This window comes from Caenorhabditis elegans, chromosome III (assembly GCF_000002985.6).
Source record: "Caenorhabditis elegans chromosome III".
Lineage (NCBI taxonomy): Eukaryota > Metazoa > Nematoda > Chromadorea > Rhabditida > Rhabditidae > Caenorhabditis > Caenorhabditis elegans.
This window is the reverse complement of record NC_003281.10, coordinates 9,206,774-9,228,514: the sequence shown is the minus strand read 5'-3', so window position 1 is coordinate 9,228,514 and position 21,741 is coordinate 9,206,774. Positions and strand designations below refer to the sequence as shown.

The 21,741-nt window shown below is 34.1% G+C and overlaps 2 protein-coding genes, 1 non-coding gene and 1 pseudogene across 4 annotated transcripts; 3 read left to right on the top strand and 1 right to left on the bottom strand.

Annotated features, from left to right (window-relative positions):
- Window positions 1-264: 264 nt before the first annotated feature.
- On the top strand, window positions 265-3,140 carry rnr-1 (Ribonucleoside-diphosphate reductase large subunit). Its single transcript, NM_001382958.2, has 5 exons — window positions 265-392; window positions 437-715; window positions 763-1,493; window positions 1,716-2,366; window positions 2,415-3,140. Exons 1-5 carry the CDS (start codon window positions 267-269, stop codon window positions 2,992-2,994), a joined length of 2,367 nt encoding a protein of 788 aa, NP_001369835.1. The 5' UTR covers window positions 265-266; the 3' UTR covers window positions 2,995-3,140.
- Window positions 1,541-1,665, top strand: T23G5.7. Its single transcript, NR_023964.1, has one exon. It is a non-coding gene; the product is annotated as a small nucleolar RNA T23G5.7 (small nucleolar RNA).
- A 9,907-nt stretch (window positions 3,141-13,047) lies between the features above and the next one.
- npr-29 (putative G-protein coupled receptor npr-29) lies at window positions 13,048-20,279 on the top strand. The gene is made up of 10 exons (NM_066637.4): window positions 13,048-13,148; window positions 18,403-18,580; window positions 18,624-18,717; window positions 18,768-18,864; window positions 18,929-19,085; window positions 19,136-19,208; window positions 19,258-19,317; window positions 19,528-19,658; window positions 19,703-19,883; window positions 20,043-20,279. The coding sequence occupies exons 1-10, from the start codon at window positions 13,080-13,082 to the stop codon at window positions 20,188-20,190; spliced, it is 1,188 nt and encodes a 395-aa protein (NP_499038.1). The 5' UTR covers window positions 13,048-13,079; the 3' UTR covers window positions 20,191-20,279.
- Window positions 20,280-20,660: 381 nt separating this feature from the next.
- ZC84.5 lies at window positions 20,661-21,549 on the bottom strand (annotated as a pseudogene). Its single transcript has 3 exons — window positions 21,044-21,549; window positions 20,893-20,979; window positions 20,661-20,841 (listed from the first exon to the last, which is right to left on the bottom strand). Coding segments are annotated over exons 1-3 (774 nt in total).
- Between the last annotated feature and the right edge of the window lie 192 nt (window positions 21,550-21,741).

Genomic DNA, 21,741 nt, shown 5'->3' with positions numbered 1-21,741 from the left:
AATTCGTAGGAAAATATAATGTATTCTGTTTCACTGTAATACTTGTTTTTTCTATGAGACCAAGATTTCAATAATTCGTTTTCCTTTTGAATTTGAATTCCGATGGAGCGCGTTTGTTTGGTCTGCGTCTCGTTTTCGCGCGTTCCTCTATTACCTAGGCGCGAAAACTAGTAAATTTGAGATGAACTGGTCATTTGAAAATTCTCTCCGCTCCTCCATTTTCACTCTTTTCTTCTCAAATTGTTAATAATTCATCTTTTCCAGTTATGCAACGTTACAACAGCACTTATGTTGTCAAGCGGGATGGGCGAAAGGAAGATGTACACTTCGACAAGATCACTTCCAGAATTCAGAAGCTGAGCTATGGATTGAACATGGATTTTGTCGATCCGGTTTGTTATTAAACACAAGTTCAATGATGAATTAAATTTTCCAGGTCGCTGTTGCAATCAAAGTTATCAGTGGCTTGTACAAAGGAGTGACAACTGTTGAGTTGGATAATCTTGCTGCAGAGACTGCTGCTTCCATGACCACACAACATCCGGAATATGCTCTTCTTGCCGCTCGAATCGCCGTTTCGAACTTGCACAAGAAAACGAATAAGGTGTTCTCGGAAGTTATGAAAACCCTTCACGAGTTCCATCATCCTCATACCGGAAAACACGCACCAATGATCAGTGATGAGACTTGGGCTATCATTGAGAAGAATGCTGATGTTAGTTTTCCTAGGAATTGCATTTATTCAAAAAAATTTCATTTCAGAAGCTGAATTCCGCCATCGTCTACGATCGTGACTATTCCTACACCTATTTCGGATTCAAAACACTGGAGCGTTCCTACCTTCTCAAGATAAACAAGGAGATTGTCGAGCGCCCACAGCAGATGTTGATGCGTGTTTCTATTGGAATCCATGGAGATGATATTACTTCCGCAATCGAGACCTATAATCTGATGTCGGAGCGTTACATGACCCATGCGTCCCCAACTCTCTTCAATTCGGGAACATGCCGTCCTCAGATGTCTTCATGCTTCCTTCTGACAATGAGTGAAGACTCCATTCTCGGAATCTACGATACATTGAAGCAGTGTGCTCTTATTTCAAAAAGTGCCGGAGGAATCGGACTCAATGTTCACAAAATTCGCGCCACTGGATCTGTGATCGCTGGAACTAATGGAACATCTAACGGACTCATACCAATGCTTCGTGTCTACAATAATACTGCTCGTTATGTTGATCAAGGAGGAAACAAACGCCCAGGAGCATTTGCTATTTACCTGGAGCCATGGCACGCCGATATCTTCGAGTTTGTATCTCTCCGCAAGAACACTGGACCGGAAGAGGAACGTGCCAGAGACCTGTTCCTTGCTCTTTGGATTCCAGATCTCTTTATGAAGCGAGTCGAGAAGGATCAAGAATGGTCGTTGATGTGCCCATGTGAATGTCCAGGACTTGATGATTGCTGGGGAGAGGAGTTCGAAGCTCTTTACGCCAAGTAAGTATCTCCTGGTTCTTATTTTTTTAATTACCGAAGTGCGATATCCAGACAGAACTTTAAGAGTACTGCTTGGACTGAGTTTACTAACTTCGAATATGAAATAGTTGATCGATAACCGGAATATACTCAAAAAAAAAGGTGTGCTCCGGACAAAAATCAACTAACAAAAACTTTTAAACAGTGAAGTTAAATTTGCAAAGTTCATATCAAAATTTCCAGATACGAAGCCGAGGGACGAGTCCGCAAAACGGTGAAGGCCCGCAAGCTCTGGGAGCACATCGTTTCCAACCAAATCGAGACCGGGCTTCCATACATCACCTACAAAGATGCCGCCAATCGCAAGTCTAACCAGCAAAATCTTGGAACTATCAAGTGTTCCAACTTGTGCACTGAAATCATAGAGTACTCTGCTCCAGATGAGATTGCAGTTTGCAACCTTGCTTCCATTGCTCTCAATCGCTACGTGACCCCCGAGAAAAAGTTCGACTTCGTCAAACTGGCTGAGGTGACTAAAGTTATAACCAGAAATTTGAATAAGATTATTGACGTCAACTACTATCCAGTCGAGGAGGCTCGCAACTCTAATATGCGCCATCGCCCAATCGGGCTTGGTGTCCAAGGACTCGCTGATTGCTTCATGTTGATGCGTTACCCATTCACTTCGGCAGAAGCCAGAGATCTCAACAAACGAATCTTCGAAACCATCTACTACGCTGCATTGGAAGCCAGTTGTGAATTGGCTGAGTTGAATGGACCATACTCGACATACGAAGGATCTCCAGTATCGAAAGGACAGCTTCAATTTGATATGTGGGGAGTCACTCCAACCGATCAATGCGATTGGGCCACTCTTCGCAAGAAAATTGCAAAGTAAGATTAAAATACTCTTTCGAATCTGATTAAACTACTTATTTACAGGCATGGTATCCGCAACAGTCTTCTGATGGCTCCAATGCCAACTGCTTCCACTGCTCAAATTCTCGGAAACAATGAATCCATCGAGCCATACACTTCGAACATCTACTCTCGCCGTGTTCTTTCTGGAGATTTCCAGATTGTGAATCCTCACATGCTCAAGGATTTGGTGGAAAGAGGATTGTGGACTGATGAGATGAAGAATCGTCTGATTGCCAACAATGGATCCATTCAAAACATTGATGGAATTCCATCCGACATCAAGGAACTTTATCGCACAGTGTGGGAGATCTCTCAAAAAGACATTATTGAGATGGCTGCTGATCGTGGAGCATACATTGATCAATCCCAATCTCTTAACATTCACATGGCCAAGCCAAGCTACGCCGGTATCACATCAATGCATTTCTACGGATGGAAGAAGGGACTCAAGACTGGAATGTACTATTTGCGTACCAAGCCAGCTGTCAATGCAGTTCAATTCACTGTGGATAAGAATGCGCTGAAAACTAACCAACAAGCTGAGACGCCAGCCACCGTGGCCGAGTCGCAAGATGAAGGATGCCTCATGTGCTCCGGATAATCATTTTTTCTTTCACCCGTTGATCATGTTTGTACATTCCCAAATTGCTCACTTTTTCACTTTAATCTGTTATACTGATAACCCTATTTTGCTCGCGGTTACTCATTTTTTCTAAAGTTTTAATGGTCAATAAACTGACAATCTGAGTCCTCGAGCGATTTGAATTGCAGGAGCTGAAAAATGTGGAACCGTGTTAGGTTTACATCCGAAACTTCGGAAGTTTTCCTCTTCTCATGCTCTAGTAGTTTTTTTCCTAAATACTCTCTCAGCAACATCATGGTGCAACAAAAGTGGGTCTCGACTGAAGGTGTACGTGGGTAATGTTTAGTGAACCGTCAATCGAGCAGATTTCAAATGCGCCCTTTCGATTCTCTTTTCGTGTGCTCAATGAGCCGGAATAGAAACATTGAACTATGCGTAGAGCTCCTCTCGTCAGATGGGCCCCCGGTTCTTAGCGAGATTAGCTTGATTCTTGGTTTTTTTGCTCATTGCTCTTTTTTTCAAATAAACTACTACTCGTTTCCTCCCTGTCTCGTCATTGGAAGCTGTTCATCGTCTCTTTTGTCTTTTTTTGGGTTCTTTTTCCGTTTTTGCTCATTTCGACTTCAAAACGATTGATGACTTTGTTTCGGTTTGGCTTTTTTGGCTCAGAAGAGCACTCAGAGAAGCTATGAGACACACGAAATGATGAAGATGATGATGCTTCTGTCGGAACTTTTGTGATTCTTTTTTTTTTGGAACTTTTGAGACGGATTTCTTCCTTTTCTCGTTTTTTTTGTTCGAAAAAAGAAATGTTTGGTTTCCTAGACTGCATGCGATGAAATATGATTTGTGTGACAAAAAAGCAGAAGGTTAAGATGATTGGATTAAGGATTGAAAAGCAACACTATAGAATCAAAATATATGAAGTTCTTTGGTTTTTCGTTTTTTGAGAGAAAAAACTATTATTTACATTCATGAAATGTTTCTTGATCCTCGAGGAGCAGTTATTATAGGTTTTTTGTTGGATTTCATTTTAAATAAAACTAGATTTGGAAACTTATTTTCAGAAAACTGAAAACAAATGTAAGAGTCAGTTCTGAATACTTTCCTAATATTGTAATTTCGTAAAAAGTTAAACGTCTCAATAAAGGCGCAAACTGCTTTTCTCAGTGGGTCTCGCCACGATCGCCGTCGAAATGGTCGTTACAAGGACCAAATTTAACAGAATTGTCTATAATTGTTTATTTGATTTGGAAATAGAAATTTGTAAAACTTCAAATCCTAAACTGTGAAAACATTTGCAATAAACTATTTCTTACCTAGTTATACGTTTTAGCAAAAGCTTGACAAATAGTTTGCCGCCATAGTACTGTAGTTCTCCTATTTTTGTAGGTTTTAAAGGATTTTAAACGCGCATTACTTTTTTGTTTTAAAATAAGATGATCGTAAAAATAAAAATATTCTTCTTCGAGCAGGAACTAAAATTATGTTCTGTAAGGTATGTCTGAAACCACAATGTTTTGCGCTGTGACGTCACACACTTTCTTAAAGTACAGTTACAGCTCCCTCTTTTTCAACACTTTGAGTATATTATTATCGTTATTGTTTCAGGTCTAAGATCTTAGGTCTACGTTAGGTCTATTTTAAGTATATAGTCTATTCATATGGTTATAAAAAATTAGTAAGTAACGTAAAGAAGTATCATTATTCAACTATTTTTTCAGTTAATCACACCACCTTCCCATTCTATATTGCCATTCTTGCAAAAATTCTTGTGACGTTCAACTTTCAAGGAAAAAATATTGAACCACGTTAGAATACCTGATAGCTCAACTCGTCATCCTTTAAAATATATGACTTGCAAAGTTTGCTAAGCTTCCGGGAAAGCCAAAAAGTCCTTATTTGAACTTCAAACTTTTTATCTTTGCTCCGTCATTTCCAAAGTTTGATCATTTTGTCATTTGAAAACGATTTCATTTTGCAATCCTCCTTCCTTTTAGCTTCCGTCCAGAGACTACTTTATGGCCTTTGTTAAATTTGTAAGAAAACACAACAAAAAAAACGAGAAGTATTCTGTTTCGAATTTGCGTGTCTCTTTCCTAAGTGACGTGTAAACGGCAACTTTCAGGTCAAATTTTTGAGATCAGTTTCAATTTTTGTGTTGTTTATTTCAACATTTCAACACGTGACTGAAGGCCTTCTTTAACGACAAGGGAGATTTCTGTATCGAAGTTTATAAAGATTTTGGAAAAAGAACATACACTACCAGAATAACAATGGAAAGCTTGAAGCTCGAATCTTGAAACGGCTGAGACGGTAAAAATCTTGTTTTTTGTTTACAGTGTTTCACAAGATTTTTGCCAAAATTAAGCAGTTTTGGGAAAAAGTACCTTTTCAATATCGATTTACCATTCCATCTCAATCCTAGATTTAAAAAATGCATATCAAAAATGTAATGGGAAAACATGCCATAACCGAATACATTGTAATTTTTTTGAGAGCTGATAACACATCTTGTAACTTTTTACTCGGATTTGTGAAAAATTCGCTTTCTAAAATTAGCTTGACACATTTCAAGCTTCATGCTTGAAAATCTGATCTTGCAATACTTCTAAAAAAATTTATTCATCTTTCAGATCATTCTTCAAACTTCTGTAGCACACACTAGATCACCATCTCTGTCATTATTTCCTTTTTTGCAACTTGACTCGTTTAGCAAAAACATCATTGGTTTGTTGCTAAGGCGCGCGTCTCCACGTATCTTACATTTTCTGAGATCACTTTGTCGTCGTCGTCGTGAAGCCTCTTTTGTGTGAAATGTGAACACTGCCAAACTTTAAACTCTCTATTTTTCTAGTCCTAAAGTATGAAAAATCTCACACATTTTCTCACACATCAATTGATAGGAACCTACTTGAAGATTGAGATTGGTCAATATTTGAACAATTGAAATATAGGTTAGGAAATCTTCTATCAGGAAAACAGTTATGAGTTCATAGATTAAGAATGAATTTGATTAGTGGGGTCTTTTGCCAGAAAATAGTCAGTGTACAGAACAACTGTAAACGTTTCTAAAAATGTTATGATTTTTTTTTTCAATTTTGCAAAAAACCTATAATCGTTTAACATCGTTCGTAAAGTATTGAGGCATTCTTCCGTAAAGGTTTTTTTTGGAAATTCAAGAAAAACATTAAAAAATTTATAAACATTATAAACATTTTTAACAGTTAGATTGAGACTGTTTTCTGCCATTTAGGACCAAAAACCCACAGACTCTACTTCAAATATGAAGCAAATCTCCATAGAGCATTTGATCGTTTATACTTTGTTTATTCTATGCCACCGTGTTAGGATAATCATATAATTTCGGACTTGTAATGTTCTCTTCTTTTTCTTCGGTTTCCTTTCTTCATGTTTTATTATTATTTTCTACTGCCAGTATCCTCTTCCATTTCCTTCACGTAGGCGGAGCCATCTCGTGTTTCGTTTTTTTTTTCAATTCGAACCCATTTTCCGGTGCCCTCTCTATTGTTTGGTCCATTCTATGACTCTGCTTCACCCCCTCAATTTCATTTGTTTCGCACCTTTTCTCTCAACTTTTCCAACTGCATTTTCCTCCCAAGGTCCCTAAAGATTTGAAACATGGAAAACATAAAGATAACAGGATTAGCAAAAAAAAACGATTGACACGGCTCTTCGTCCGCACTTTTCTTGAACTTTTTGAATGGGACCGGAAGTGATGGATGATGAAGCTGAAGAGAAGATGTGCTCGATTTTTTGTTTGCTCATGATGATGTTGTTGATGAAGTATTTGCTTTTGAACTTCTTTTTCTTGAGTCTTTTAAATTGTATAAATTTTTGTTCAAGTTTTCTTTCATTTTAATCTGTTTTGCCATGTTCGAGGTTCAGCCCAAAACATATTAATTCGGATCAGAAGTTTGCAAAGCTTGGACAAATTTTAAGCAATAATTTGCGCCCAAGCTGTTGGTCAGTTTGAAGAAATTACAAAAAATTACATAGCAAATTAAATATAACGCTAGTGCTTCGGATAGATAATATTCAGGTACATGTCGAGCACTTAAATTTGATTTTGTAGTCATCAAACTTATGAAAAATGCATACCACAACGTATTTTTATAACCCGATAAGAACATTTGTGATATTTATGTCGTCGTGATTTAAGCTGTTATGGATTCTTTCAAAATAGTTATTCAATTTCAGACAAACCTTTAAAAAGTGTTTACACTAACGACTTGGATCAAATTACTGAAATAAGGAAGATCCCTCAGGAACAAACACTTTAAAATTTAGTTTTTTTTTTCGTTTTCTCGTAAATTTTTTTCAATCTGAAAATTCTGGAAGTGGCAGTTTTGTTATTAAAATTTGAGAGTTGTTTTCGGTGGTTTTATATATTAAAACAAAGAAAATAACAACAAAAAAAAGTTGATTAGTCTAATGAACAGATAGAAGTTTTAATTTTGAAATAAACACCGGCCAAGAGAAAGCTTGGCGACTGGAAAGAACTCTATTCTGTAGGCAATTTTGAAAAATTCACGTTTTTGTGTGGTAGGAAGAAGATTTTCAATATATTTGTCTTTGTTCCAGTCAAAAATATAAATTTTGTAGCTACAATTTTTCTCAGCTCATTTTGATTTCCGGAACCGTTTTTCAAACTAAGATCAACGAATTCAAATATTTTTCACAACGGAATGAGTTTATTTTTATAAAACCATTTTGTAATATCCTGTATTTACGTGTTCTGTCTCCCCCAAATACCTACCAACTGAAATGAAAAACTAATATTTTTGTCTAGTGAACGTTTCCATGAATTAATTTTCAATACAGCATGGAAGAATTTAGAATAAAATAGAAAAATACATTTGGGTTCAGAGTTTACTTCCTTATTTTCGCCCTAGCTCTCTTATAAAAGTGGCTTAATCTTCTAGAAAAATTCCATCGCAATAAACTAAAAAATCGGTTCTACCAAAAAAATTTTAGTTGTACCAGAAAAAAACCTTGAAATCTAGTTGCCCACCTGGCATCTGATCGTTGATTCACTTTTCTCCTTTGAATGTTCAATGTTTACTTGATTGTGTTTGGTCATCTGTCCGCGTCGATCTTTACTACAAACCAATATTGTTCACATCCATGAACTCATCCTTCCTTTCTATTGAATTGTTTTCCACAGAAAAAAGTATTAGAGATGCTCTTTACGATTTCCTTTTACCTTTTGTGACTCGACGTCTTTTTTGTTTTCCAATTCTGCAAACAAACCGATCGACACTATTTTTGTCCTAGTTTTTACAAAAAGTGCAGTCCTTGGTTTCCCAATTTCTGGTTATAGTAAAAAAGTACTTTCTCAAAAAATCTTTTAACGTATTATTCAAAAATAATAATGCGACTCTTTTTTGCTAAAAATAGGTAAGAGTTTTTTAAAAACATTTTTCCATTTTAGAAATATCCCAGAACAAAATTGGCGCATATTTATAGCTTTTACTGGTTTTTATGAGACTAAGCCTAAGCCACAGCCAAAGCCAAAGCCTAAGTCAAAACCTATGCATATGCCTAAGCCTAAGCCCAAGCCTAATATTTTTTTGCTATTATGAGCGTTGTTTTCAGTTCAAAGTATCAAACGATACAATTTTATATCTTTTTCATTTCAAATTGGTCCTCACCTCTTCATATTCTCACTTTCATTTTCTTCCAAAAAAGTTTCAATTTCAATTTTCTCTCATTCATTCATCAAATATGAAGGCGACAACACACAAAACGTGCAAACTCGCGTCGCCAAAAAGATCCCATAAAAAATGAAAGAAATTTGTTGGAAAATTCAAAGTGGTCTGTGTTATTTCCTCAGAAGCTTCATCTTATCTTTACGACGCCTTCTTGCGCCATTCTTTGTTTCAAATATTGTGTGTAGGAGTCTCGTCCTTCATTTCTTTTATTGCTTGCTCTCTGCGCTCTGCCCACCAGATTCTTCTTCATTGTTTTATCCGGAAATTGGATGTTACTATGATCCCTCATTGTCCACAAAATATTTGATGTAAGCCTATGAGTTTTGCTTCCAAAATTGAGTCACAGTTATTTAATATACTAGGTTCAAATGCATTGATCTTGAAATTAGCTCCTTCGGTGCGTATCTGAGAATTGTGCAGCTTTCGAAGAAAGTTTTAGATTTTTTGTGATAAAATTCCAGTAAAATAGAATGCTACTAATCTATTTAAAAGTCTAATCAAATTACCAACATCATTCAACCTTTCCTTTCATTCGAGGAAACTTCCAGGAAGCTCCAATTATTTTTTTTATTTTTTATTGAAATAAATATGTACCCGAATTTTAGAGAACCATTCCAATCAAGAATTCAGAGAAAACCAAAAATTTATGAATTTAGATTCCTCCCACGAATATTCACGTGAGTCAGAAGTTTTCGGAAGTTCCTTTCTATGTAGTTGCAAACAGTTGAGTGCTTTAAGTGCACCCTAATAACGTTTAAAAATTGCTATTTTTAGTTCTTTCAAAGATTGATTCCAAAATAATAAAATGCTCTAATTTATGAGTATTGCCAAAACTTTATGATGGAAAAAACAAAAATCATGTCATTTTTTGGTACATTTACCAGCTCTCATCGTTATTCCGAAATTTTTAATCTGAAATTTATTTAAAAACACAGAAAATTTTTTTTATATTTTGAAAATAACATTACTGCAAAAAAGAATTGCTTAAAACCTTCCTCAAAGCCGTACTGTGCTGGTAGTCCGACACTTGGTACTTTCAGCCCGTCTTTGAGCGACTTCCTGGAAACTTTACTAGTATGCAAATTTATTTTTTATTTTTGATGCCAATATAACATTCAAAACCAACTAAATCCCTGAAATAATGTACCATACATTTATCTAAAACTTAATCTAAACCTCCGCGTCACAATTCCATTTGCAGTTCTTCACACTTTTCTTCATTTGACCAGTTTGTTTGTTTTTTTAGAGTTCACACCTCTCTAGTTTGTTCAAACTACAATATAAATTTACTGAACTCACGGAAGTGTGTCCCCAACTCGTGTTTCAAATTTGATTATCATGGAAGTGCCTGGAAATTGCTCTCGAGGTTCAAGACTAACGAGCGATACTAGAAGGATTTCAGAATTTTGAAAGAGGGTTTATAGAGTGCCTACTGTAGTTTCAACTTGTTTGAAATTCTAGGACTTTGTGAGATCATTTTTCCTTCCTTTTTCTCAAACTTCACTTCCGAAAGAATCAAAAATTATTATTCTTTTTTAGGCTTGTTCTGCTTCAAAACTTTTCCGTTTGATCTGAAATCGTAATTTCTAAAAATGGAAAAAAAGTTCCAATTATACATTTTCTGCTCATTATTCCAAGTATCATACTTTGATCATCTAGAGTGTCACATTTACTTTATTTTTTATTTTTCGATTAAAGTTCGACCCAAACACAACCGGAAATTGCCTTCATTGACTCCAAGTTCGAAAAGTCAAACCGAAAACATTTTGGCATTTCGTTTTCTCTGTAAACTTTCCCGTTTTTCTTCAAATTTCTAACATATTTGACAAAAATCCGACGGCGTGTAAGTTTCACAACGTCTTATTCACTACTTTTATGGAAATTGATACCGGAAGCGGCACGTAAGAGAGCAATGAGCACAAAAGACGAGCATTACTCAGAAAATATTAAGTTTCAACTCATATTCTGCGAAGAAGACGTAGTTTTTGCAATTTGGAATTTTGAGAACTAGGAAGTTCAGAAGATTGAGTTTCGATGTCTCTTTGGTTTATTTATGGAACTAGGTTGATGGTACTTTTGATTTATTGAACCTTCCGAACTATAAAATTTGAATGGATAAACTTGCTAAATCTACAGACCAATGACGGATGTGCAGGCTATTAGCCGACGAAATTGAATCAAAATTTTTCTGCCGATTTTTCTAATTTCAAATAACCCTGATCGCAATTTCTGAATGCATGTAAAATACCGAAAAAATACTTCAAAAATTTCACTTTGTACAATGTTCTCATCAATTCCAACAAATTAAATAAAACTAGAGAACATAGCTTCACATTTCAAAATTTCGTCATTAGTTTCAAGATTGAACATACTAAATCATATATTAGAAACCATATAATCAAAGTCTCAATTAAACATAACATGCTAGAGAATTGTGCAAAGTGCAATTTCAACTAAAATATAACATTTGAAACTCTACGTTTCAATAGGTAAAAATACAACCTACAACGCCCCCAGTCAAAACCACTTTTGATTATAGCCCTTCAGTAAATTTATATCAAATTCCCTATTTGATTTTTTGTTTTCTTTCCTTTGATTCCAAAAGGCTTTCCAAATGTTTTTTACACAAATAATCTGTGTGGAAATTCTTTTTAAACATGCAAAGAAAAATAGGAAAATCGTCATGAAATCAATGAATAACTTTGAGAACGGAGAGAAAGAAGGACTCCCAGAAAAGAGAAATCTTATGATTTATTCAATTTTTACAACTTCGAATAAACGTTATTTGCCTGCTTGAAATGGTGGAATTGAGGACGTGGAGGGTTTTGACTGATTTGAGTATTTAATTTATGGAAAGAATTGCTCAAGATTTGAATAAAAATTCTAACAATTTTAAGCGGCAATCGGCAATTGCTGGTTTTTGAAATTTTCGGCAATCAGCAATTTCGGCAATTGCCGAGCAGCATCACGCACCCCCTAATTCAGACATATTACTAAATCCAGTGCATTTCATATTTTGGAAAAGAAACACAACTCTCAAGTGAATATTAACTTGAAATATTCATTTAGATCAAAGTCAGGAATACATGTATTTTCTATTTTCATTCGAGCAACGATCATGTTACTACTTTCCATTTCCGGTCAGCAGTAACCTCTTCTGAAAACTTATTTTGTTACAATAATAAGACACTCCACCTCCTCATTCCAAAAATTGAGGAAACTTCAGCTTCACAAAGTGTTTACTATGAAAATTTCAAACTTTAATAGACTATTCAAAAGCTTGTATTTATATGTGCATACACATCAATTTTCTAAGAATGAGGTCATTTTGATCTCAAGATGTTTGAGTTTTCACAGCTCTTTCTTCCCCGAGCACAGCCTTCTTTAATTGCTATTTATTTACCAGATTTTTTCGTTCAGGTTTTCAGTTTCAATTTTATTTCTGAAAATTTTAATAATTGTCAGCTTACATTTACTTTACATCCTACTAGTTTCAATTTTTTTGAAGAGTATCTTCCAAAGAAAGTTTAGAAAAAATATATATTAACCAAATGTATCTAGAAATTTCATTTAAAATCTCGAGAAAATGTTGTCTGTTTGTCTAAGACTTGCTTTGCCAAATTTCCGTGGGCACCGACTATCGAAGTGTGATAATTAGATGATCTCAACCCGTTTTTGTTTTATTTTTTTCAAATGTTTTCCCTTATGTTTTCTGTTCTTATTCGTGTTTCGATCTTAGGCTTTTAGACTTTTAGACTAAATTTGTATGATAAGTGTTATAGTATGAATCATATGTATTTGCTCAATAAAATATTTAAGCATCCATTTCCGGAAATCTCATGTTAGCTTTAAGGATTACTATTTTGGAACACTCGTAGAAGTAGAGAAAAGTTCAGTAATAAACTTTCATATTTCTACAAGAGTAAGTTTACTATAATCCTTGGTCGGTTCCTAAAATCTGTTTTTGAAATTAAAATAATAAAAACAAAAATAATAAAATTAATAACGAATCTTAATAATTAAAATTCATTTTTCTATCCATATTTAAATTTGAAATTCGTACTTCATAGTACCTACCCTTCCCTCATTTCACTCACACCCGCCTCCTTTGCTCTTCCTATTTTCCTTCATAACATCACTTTGTCTTCGTCTGTGTTTTCTTCTCTTCTTCAACTAAAATTTGATTCAATTCTAGCGTGAACACTCATATGCAGAAAAAGAGACAAACTTTCTTGGAAAAGAGATCCGAACAAAAAAAATTGAAAATGTCTGAAATGCTTAACCTTTTTTTTAAAAATCGTTCCTACAGCAAAACGTAGATCTTAATTTTTATTTATTTGCAGGCTCTAAATCTACATCACAGTTCAAATGGACTTTACGGAAAATGAAGAGGAGTACGAGCATTGGACACATATTGAACGACGAGTCCCGTTTCAAGTGAGTTTTTTTTTAACTGTTAAAATTTTCCATTTGAAATCAATCGATAAATTAGGAATATTAAATTTAGATTGCTAAAGCACACGTTGAAATTTTCATAACTTTTGGAATTCGTTTTCTTTCATAAATTTTCAAAGTTTTGAAAACTGAAATTTTATTTGTCCCAAAAACTTCAAGCTCCACCAAACACAATTATTTCTATTTTCACCATATTCGATAGGACTTTGTCTGAAAATTTACCCTTTTCTGAAAATAAAAGTGCCACAAAAAAAGGAAAAATGAGTTACTATTTGACGTAAAAACACCCATTTTCTCTATCAATTTTTGACATGCGTAATGATTTTACTATAAAATAATTGGCTGTATTATTTTTATTACGTATTTTTGTTTTTCGATCCCCACAAATGTTTCTATTTGTGTAAAGTAGGGTAAACGTTAACGAATATGACAGTGAAATTTTATTGTGCTGAAACTGTGAACATTTATCTTAAGCTGTTTGGAGGACATCTTGATTCTTTTTCTGGGACTTAAAAAATAAATTTCACGGTTGAGTTTTAAGGGACGCCAGATTGATTTTACAAAACCGACCTTACAAAAATTAAATTTTTGAAGAAAATTTTTCGTCTTTCTCATGTTTTTTTAAAAACTCTTAGGATACCGATTAGGAAATTTATTAAATTTATAATCAAATGTTCAACTGAATACCTATGGTACGCTTATTTGAGCAATTTCCCAAATCTGTTTTAATTCACCAGATTTAAATATTTTATTAATTTTTTCTTCGTCTATATTCTTTGGCCAAAGTTCCAATTAAAGTATTAACCACTTTCGTTTTTCCAGACAAACTTCCAAGAACGTTTCTGAAATACAAAAATTGTTCAAATTCCGAAAATATGGCAATTTAAGTATTAGCTTTTGAAAATGAAAATGTTGACCAGTTCTAACCTAATTTACATATTTTTAATGTTTTTCGAATTTCCAAATCTGTACTTTTTTCAAAAATAGTCTTCCAATAATAGAGAAAAGATTTCATGCGGAAAGAAAAACATGCTACTTGGCCTTGGACTTTTCTAACTCTCTTAATAATTTCAAAACCGAAACCACTTATCCTTCTTCCATCTTACCTTTACCACGCAATCCCGGTTTCCCCGTTCACCCAATTGCGTTAGCTGTCTCATCTGAAAAAAAAAAATCAAATTAGCAGTTTCCTTCTGTTCGCCTTTCCCTGCTCATTCTTTAATTATTCCATGTGTTCTTTTCTTTTTCTTCTCTTCTTCTCCTTGTTTTTTGAATTCTGGATTTGTTTTCTTGATTCTGATGATACATCAAAGCCCCTGCCAATACATTTGCGTGACATGGAATTCTGATTATGTGTTTTTTGTGGAAAATTTTGACCTTGGTAATATCCAAAATAATAGTCAGGGGATTTTTTTCTTAATTTAAAAAAGTGTATTTTTATTTTTATCTAACCAAAAATATCTTCCAAAAGGGCCAAGGCAAGCTATAAGAGGAATTCTTGCCAAATTTCTTCAAAAAGTTACCAAAAAAGAACCTAGAACGGAAGAGGAATACCAAATATAAATTAGCAGATGCTGAGAAAAATTAGCAAATAAAGTCTCGGAAATCATTTTCTTATAAAAATGCGACTAGAAAATTTGATTAGTCTAGCTTTTCGAAGCTATGTTTTCAGAAGTTGCTCTACTTCACAAAACGTCTTTTTTAAAATTAACCAGAAGCTCAAGTTTAGTTTTAGGTATAATTAATGTGAGAAAACTAAAGACAAAAACATTTGAAAACACTTGACAATAACTCGGGACTTCTTACAACCCCTATCCTTCTTGTTTTCATTAGAAAAAAGAGCGCCATATTTGTATCTGACTTGGGCGCTCAACTGTCTCAGATTCCCGTCCCAGAACAACTCTTTCTGTCTAGACCCTGGTGTTGGTAATTCAAAAAAAGTTCTGTGAACAACTTTTGTGGATGGCATTTTATTGATGTTTCCTGGCACGTTATAAATGTTATAAAATTACAAAAAAAGTGTTAGAGGAAAACCAATTAGAAGAAAATATATTCGAAGAACATGGAAATTGGAAAAGTTTTTAGTGCATTTATTACCGGACACGGTACAAAATGTGATTGAAAGTCTGGAGGTGATCTGTGGTAGGAACAGTTTTCCGAATTTCATATTCATATTACATAGATCATTTATAACGCATTTTCCTAACTTTTGACCTACTCAAACCCTCCGCTTCCCTTCAAAATTGTAAACATTTGCCACAACTCAATTATGAAGCCAATTTATGATTTATTCTCGTGTTTTCCCTTTCTCTTTATTTTTTCTATTAGCTTCAACTTTTTCAACTTGAAGATCCTTCAAAGCTTAAACGTTAAGGAAACGATGGAGCAAAGCTCGTGTCTGAAGTCATTCATGAAACTTTTTTTTTTGAATGGGTCGAAACACATTGAAAAATTTAATTGGAAACTCTGAGTTGACATGTTTGAGGATGGAGGGAGAGAAAGTGAAATACCTGAAACAACTTTGCAAAAAAACTTTTTGGAGAGTGAATGAACTGACCGGAAAACAAAAAAAACAAGCGTTTAGTTTGAAAGGAAAAAAAAGATTTTTCGGGAGAAATGGTTGCAATTTGATGAAAGAAATTCAATGAAAATTTGGAATTTTTAGGCAAGGGCTGTGTGTTTTGTGTGAAAAGTTTTTGTTTCAAATGTGAAAGAGAACCTTTTTTCCATACATGAAAGTGTTTCTGGAATTTATCTGAGAAGTGTTGACTTAGTATTTCCCGCCTACCCACTTCACAATTCCGAATATACTTCTTCTTTTCATAGACATACTTTTTTGGGGCATAACAAAACAATAAAGCTATATTTTTTACTTTTTTTCGCAACAACCAGGCTTCGTAGAATGTGCATTGGTAAATCTTGTTACATTTTATATTGTTTTTTTCTAGACTTCTAAGAAATATTTTGGGACATCAGAATAATCATACTTACGTATAAACTTAAAGTATTTAATGAGCGGTAATCAAAACCGATAGCCTGACTGCCTACCGCCTATTGCCCTATAGAATGGCGTTTGTCTGGTGTACTCTGGATTTAGCTTTTCAAGGTATTATCCAAGTTTGGTCTAGAGTATATATAGACAAGGTTCAGCAGTTGGGCAAATGTTTGCAGTTTCAACCAAATCTTGCCCAACTACTTTCGAACTTAGCTGTGCCAACTTCTGAATAAAGTTTACACATTTGAGCCAATTGTTGTTGCAAAGTCCTGAGTAGGACTCTCATTTTTGTGCATTACAGCTTAGTAATTCCAGAATTCATTTCTACTTTGTGAAGCTTACAAACTGTGAAAGGGTACTGTAATCTCAAAAAAAAGAGCAAGTAATTTTTTAGTTAATTATTTGGAAGAGAAAACTTTAAACTCTAATGGTTGTATCTTTTTTGTAGTTTAACAAGTTTTGAAGTTGCATGAGTTGAGGGATGAGTCACTCGTTTATAGCTACCATTTCCAAACAAGATGAAATTAGTCAACGAGATTTTTCAACAAATCGCACTAATGAACTTGCGAATCTTGAAATTTTGTATCTCTAATCCGGCACAACAACTAGACAACAATCTTAAAGGTTATAATGATCTACCAAGCTAAAACTGAAAGAAAACTTTTTTATATAAAACTCAAACCTAACCTTTGCAATGTTTTCCTTATTTGTTTTTACTTTTGCCACAAGTCAAATCTAGTTTTCATCACATTCCTTATGATTCCCTGAGCCTTTTTCTTCTATATACCCCATGACTAGAAGCTCCGCCTATTTTTTCCTGTCCTTCCTTCTCCCCACCTCCATCCCAATTCCTTTTCAGATCAGATCCTATTGACGACAAAGAAGTATCTCTTCATCTTCTTCTTCTTCATCGCCTTCTTTTTCCCTGATATATTCTAAGAGTGTTTTGTTTCCCACGAGCCCTATTGCTTCTATTCCTATTCACTTGATTTCTTGCTCTGAGCTTTTAATTCTATCAATTCTCTCATCCATCAGAATATTTTTGGACACAGAATCTCCATTTTTCCCATTCAATTAATATTGGATCTTAAGGGATCAGCTAAAACGCTGCACGATGAGCATTGTGAGTTGTTCTTTTTCCAGAAACTGAAGCATATTGTGCAACACCAATAAAATAAAATAAAAATGAGTAATTTCGGTCAAAACCTGACAATTATATTGCATTGAGAAAAATAATGAATTATTCAGTGGAAAATTATTTTCAGTTTTTTAAAACACGCTTTTATGATATCATCGCAAATTTAAAAACAATTTTTTACCCCTGTAGCTTCTCAATCTCTATTATTTTTGTAATTTAATGTTTTATGGAAATTATCAGAAACTTTTCTAAATTTATAGAAATAACTATCATTTTTGTTTTTATCCTCCACGAATGGCTAAAATCTAAATCTTTTATGGGTACTATTCTATATTATTCTATATTAAATAAGGGCATAAGTACTATTTCTCAGAAGTGCTTATAACCTCTCTATAAACCTCTATCTGTATTATCTGAAAAACTGTTCAATAACAAGTGATTTATTTTAGTTTAATCTGGACATAGGCATAAGTTGTGCAACTAACCTTATATTTGTGAAAAATATTCGAATAGTATAATAAAACACTAGATTTTCAAAAATGTGTTTTCAAAGTTTTGGTAAAAATTTATAAAAATTCCTAAAAATTTTGGACTTTTGAGATATTCAGTTAATTGTAACAGGTTTGTAGCCCTCTAATGTTCCCTTAAAATTCAAATAATTAAAACATAATTGGAATATAAAAATTGTAGAAAACGTTTTTTCGCCAACTTCCAGAATTATGATAGGTGAAGTTTTTCACCACATTTCGACTACAAATAAAATTTTTCAAAAAATGTTTGACAAGAGAAATTTCTCTACTGACTATACCTTTAATCCAAAAACGTTTCCTGTGCGTTTAAATATCTGACCAGTATTTTCCAATAAATTATACCTTCCCTTCAAAATTTTAATTGCACTTTTCAAAATTATGAATGAAAAATTCTTAGATAATAGTCACACCCTGACAAGTGAGAAAAAAGATTGAAATTTAATAAATTCTAGGAAAATACTTTTTATTAAAGTACGGATGCTTCTTGTACTTCCACACTTGGAATTACAAGTAGCAACAAAACCAAAGCAAAAAATGCAATAACAATAAGTTAATTTTATAAACATTTTTCAGGGATACCGAACGTATGTGGCTTCCACCTACATTAGTTTCAACGTCGTTGGCTTTGTGATCAATGCCTGGGTACTTTATGTGGTGGCTCCATTGTTATTTGCACCAGCTATCAAAGTTCCAAAAAGCATACTTTTCTACATATTTGCGTTATGTGTTGGAGACTTAATGACCATGATAGGTAATTTAATGATTATCCGAGATTTTTTCATATTAAATTTCAGCTATGTTACTTCTAGTCATTGAACTAGTTTTTGGCACGTGGCAGTTTTCATCAATGGTTTGCACTAGCTATCTAATTTTTGATTCTATGAATAAGTAAGTGAAAATATGATTCATATGAATAATTTGAAACTTTAATATTCTAGATTTATGGCTCCAATGATAGTTTTTTTGATTAGTAGAACTTGCTATTCAACTGTCTGTCTTGATAAAACAAGAGGAGAAAAAGCAGCAACACTGAAGGTTAGTTAACACTTCTTACTAGACGGAATATTTTAATGTGAACCTGAAACCCATTTGATTTCAGTATGCAATAATTCAATTCTGCATTGCCTTTGCATTTGTCATGATCCTCCTTTGGCCAGTGTTTGCCTATTCCCAAGTTTTTACATTCTACATGAATCCAAACTCAACTGCCCAGGAAGTAACAGTTATGAGGAAATGTGGTTTCTTCCCGCCACCACGTAAGTAACCAACTTCTTGACGTCACAATAAGAAACATTTGAACTTTTAGAAATTGAGTTTTGGTTCAACTTGATCGCTTGCATCACTTCCTATGCAGTCCCTCTTTTCGGAATTATTTACTGGTCAGTTACTTTTGGAAGAAATTTCTCAAAATAGATTCTGGTTTTGCAGGTATGTCTCGGTACCCTTTTTCCTGAAACGGCGGGCGCTGACGACACTGGTCGCCTCAAGGTAACTTTTTTCCACTTCCTTTTTGGAAAACTTGTGCATTGAGGGATATAAATTTGAACAAAACATTTTTAAAATATGGTCACAGGCCAAAAAACAATAAAATATGGAAAGTCGAAAAATAAAATAAAGATTGTGAACCTCTAGTTTTAAACAATGATGTCCTTTTAGTGGGTACCTATTAATCTGAAAGCCTCAACTTAAAATGTTTAGTTCAATGGATGCAGCTCTTCGAAAAGTGATCACAACTGTTCTCCTTCTCACAGTCATTTATGTTCTCTGTTGGACACCTTACTGGGTCAGTATGTTTGCTAATCGCATCTGGATTATGGAGAAAAAGAGCAGTAAGAAATAATAGTATAAACTTAAAATGAATCTTGATTTTCAGTCATCATCATTTCCTATTTCATCCATCTTCTTCCATACATCAGTTGTGTCGCTTATCCATTGATCTTTACATTGCTCAATCGAGGGATTCGATCGGCTCACGCGAAGATTGTAGCTGATCAGAGAAGACGCTTCAGAAGTCTTACTGATGAAGCAAGCTCGCAAATTCGGACGGCAATAAGGTTTGTAAATTGAGATTTTTGTGAATCAGAAAAATTTTGATGCATACCATCTGAATTTTCTATCTAAACAGATAATACTAGTTCAAACGTTGTCAATTTTAAATTTTATGAAGTATTATCAATTAACACACCCTTTCCTCTAATAAATATAATTTCCAGAACCATCCCTGGCACGAAAATGAAGAAAAACGAATTTTTAACTCGTACAGAAGAGATATCTTCCGACAAGATTGCTTCAGAGGCCGTATCAGAGTTCCGAGAAGGCCTACCATCTCAAACATCGTTTCCCGATGAGACACTTTTATGAGAAAACCTTGAATAATGCCGCCTACGTGTATTAATCTTTACGGGTATAATATTATTGCTTACGAATGAATTTTTGTTATTGCTTTGTAATGTAGACAGTGACTATACATACTATACGATAAAAACATCTGTTTTTGTCTCCAAAACAATAATATAAAATTTTGGTCACCAGAGGCCAGTTATTACAATTTTATTGAGCAGTTAGAACAACTTTTTAAAAAATGTTCAAGGGACTGAGGGAACATGTTTCTTCCGAACTAGTAATTAGTATTGAACATCTCAAAAATTTTGAACGCGATATTAAAATCAACTGGGCTACATACGAATAAAGTATTCCTACATATTACTTACATCGTTTTAATTTCAGACACGTTGATTCAAAATATTCCTCTTTTTTTTTCGGATTTTGTTTATTTATTGTTCACTTGTGTTCCTATTATTCTAGCATTTATTCAAAACCAAGATCTCTTATTACAACTTCATATTCTTATCAGTGACATCCACAATAATCGACAATTGAGCAACTGATTGATCATTCGCCAATTGTGCCGACGTCTTGTTCATGTCATTTGCAAAGAGTGGTTTGGAATTCCAGTAGCTGAGATCTCCGATGCAAAATGAGAGTCGAGGATTGAAGTTCTGATCACGAAGACTAAAATTTCTGTGGAAATCAGACTTAAAACCAAAACAATTGAAAACTCACTGGCGAAAACAAAGTTGATGGAAATTGATAACAACTTCTTCCAAACGGCAATCCGAAGGAAACTCGTCAGTAAATGCGAGTTGTGCACTGAAAAAATGAGAGATTTTCTTGATTACACGAGCTCAAGCTTTCATTCGAACATCTAACTAACCGTTTCTGATAAACATCACAATAAAGCAGCAAAAACTTGACATAGACCATTGTAATGTATTTGGGATAACATTTGAGCGAAGAATATGTATATCTCGGAAACTTCTTTACAGAGGATGTTGAAGTGGAATTGGAAGTGGTATCGTGACTGATCAGATTTTTAGAATCTCCAGAAGTTACGATAGACGACGGCGTCATTGATGAGATGGTGAAATATTGGTTTGATCGTTGAACATTCTCCGATTTTGATTTACTTCCCGTCGCAGATAAAGGTGTTCTCGCTGTTTGTCGAAGCTTTTCAGTAGTTATTGTGCTACTAATTTGGCTGACAAGATTGACGGGGATTTCATCTTCCAATCTACCATGAACATCGGAATTTCTTTTTAACGTTTTTCTGATTTGTTTCCCGCTCCGTGTGCTTTCTTCATATTTCGACAACTTTTCCTCAGGTGTTTTGGCCTCAAGCGATTCACGAGTTAGAACAATGGTATACGAGTGGAGAGTTCCATCTGATTTTTAGGCTTGAGTAAGTAACAACCGCGATTTTTTGTCTTTTTTTAATATGACCCCAACATTGTTATAAGTTTTTCAGTTTAAAAAAATGTATAACGTGGAAGAAACTTTCTGAAACTCTAAAATTGTCTTCAAATAATTATTTTTAACGAAAAATGCCAGAAAATGAATAAAAATATTACATGT

Coding starts and splice junctions, on each gene's coding strand:
- npr-29 (NM_066637.4), top strand. CDS start 13,080: ATGGACTTTACGGAAAATGAAGAGGAGTACGAGCATTGGACACATATT. Junction 13,149..18,402: donor AACGACGAGTCCCGTTTCAA/GTGAGTTTTTTT, acceptor AACATTTTTCAG/GGATACCGAACGTATGTGGC. Junction 18,581..18,623: donor AGACTTAATGACCATGATAG/GTAATTTAATGA, acceptor ATTAAATTTCAG/CTATGTTACTTCTAGTCATT.
- rnr-1 (NM_001382958.2), top strand. CDS start 267: ATGCAACGTTACAACAGCACTTATGTTGTCAAGCGGGATGGGCGAAAG. Junction 393..436: donor ACATGGATTTTGTCGATCCG/GTTTGTTATTAA, acceptor TAAATTTTCCAG/GTCGCTGTTGCAATCAAAGT. Junction 1,494..1,715: donor TTCGAAGCTCTTTACGCCAA/GTAAGTATCTCC, acceptor CAAAATTTCCAG/ATACGAAGCCGAGGGACGAG.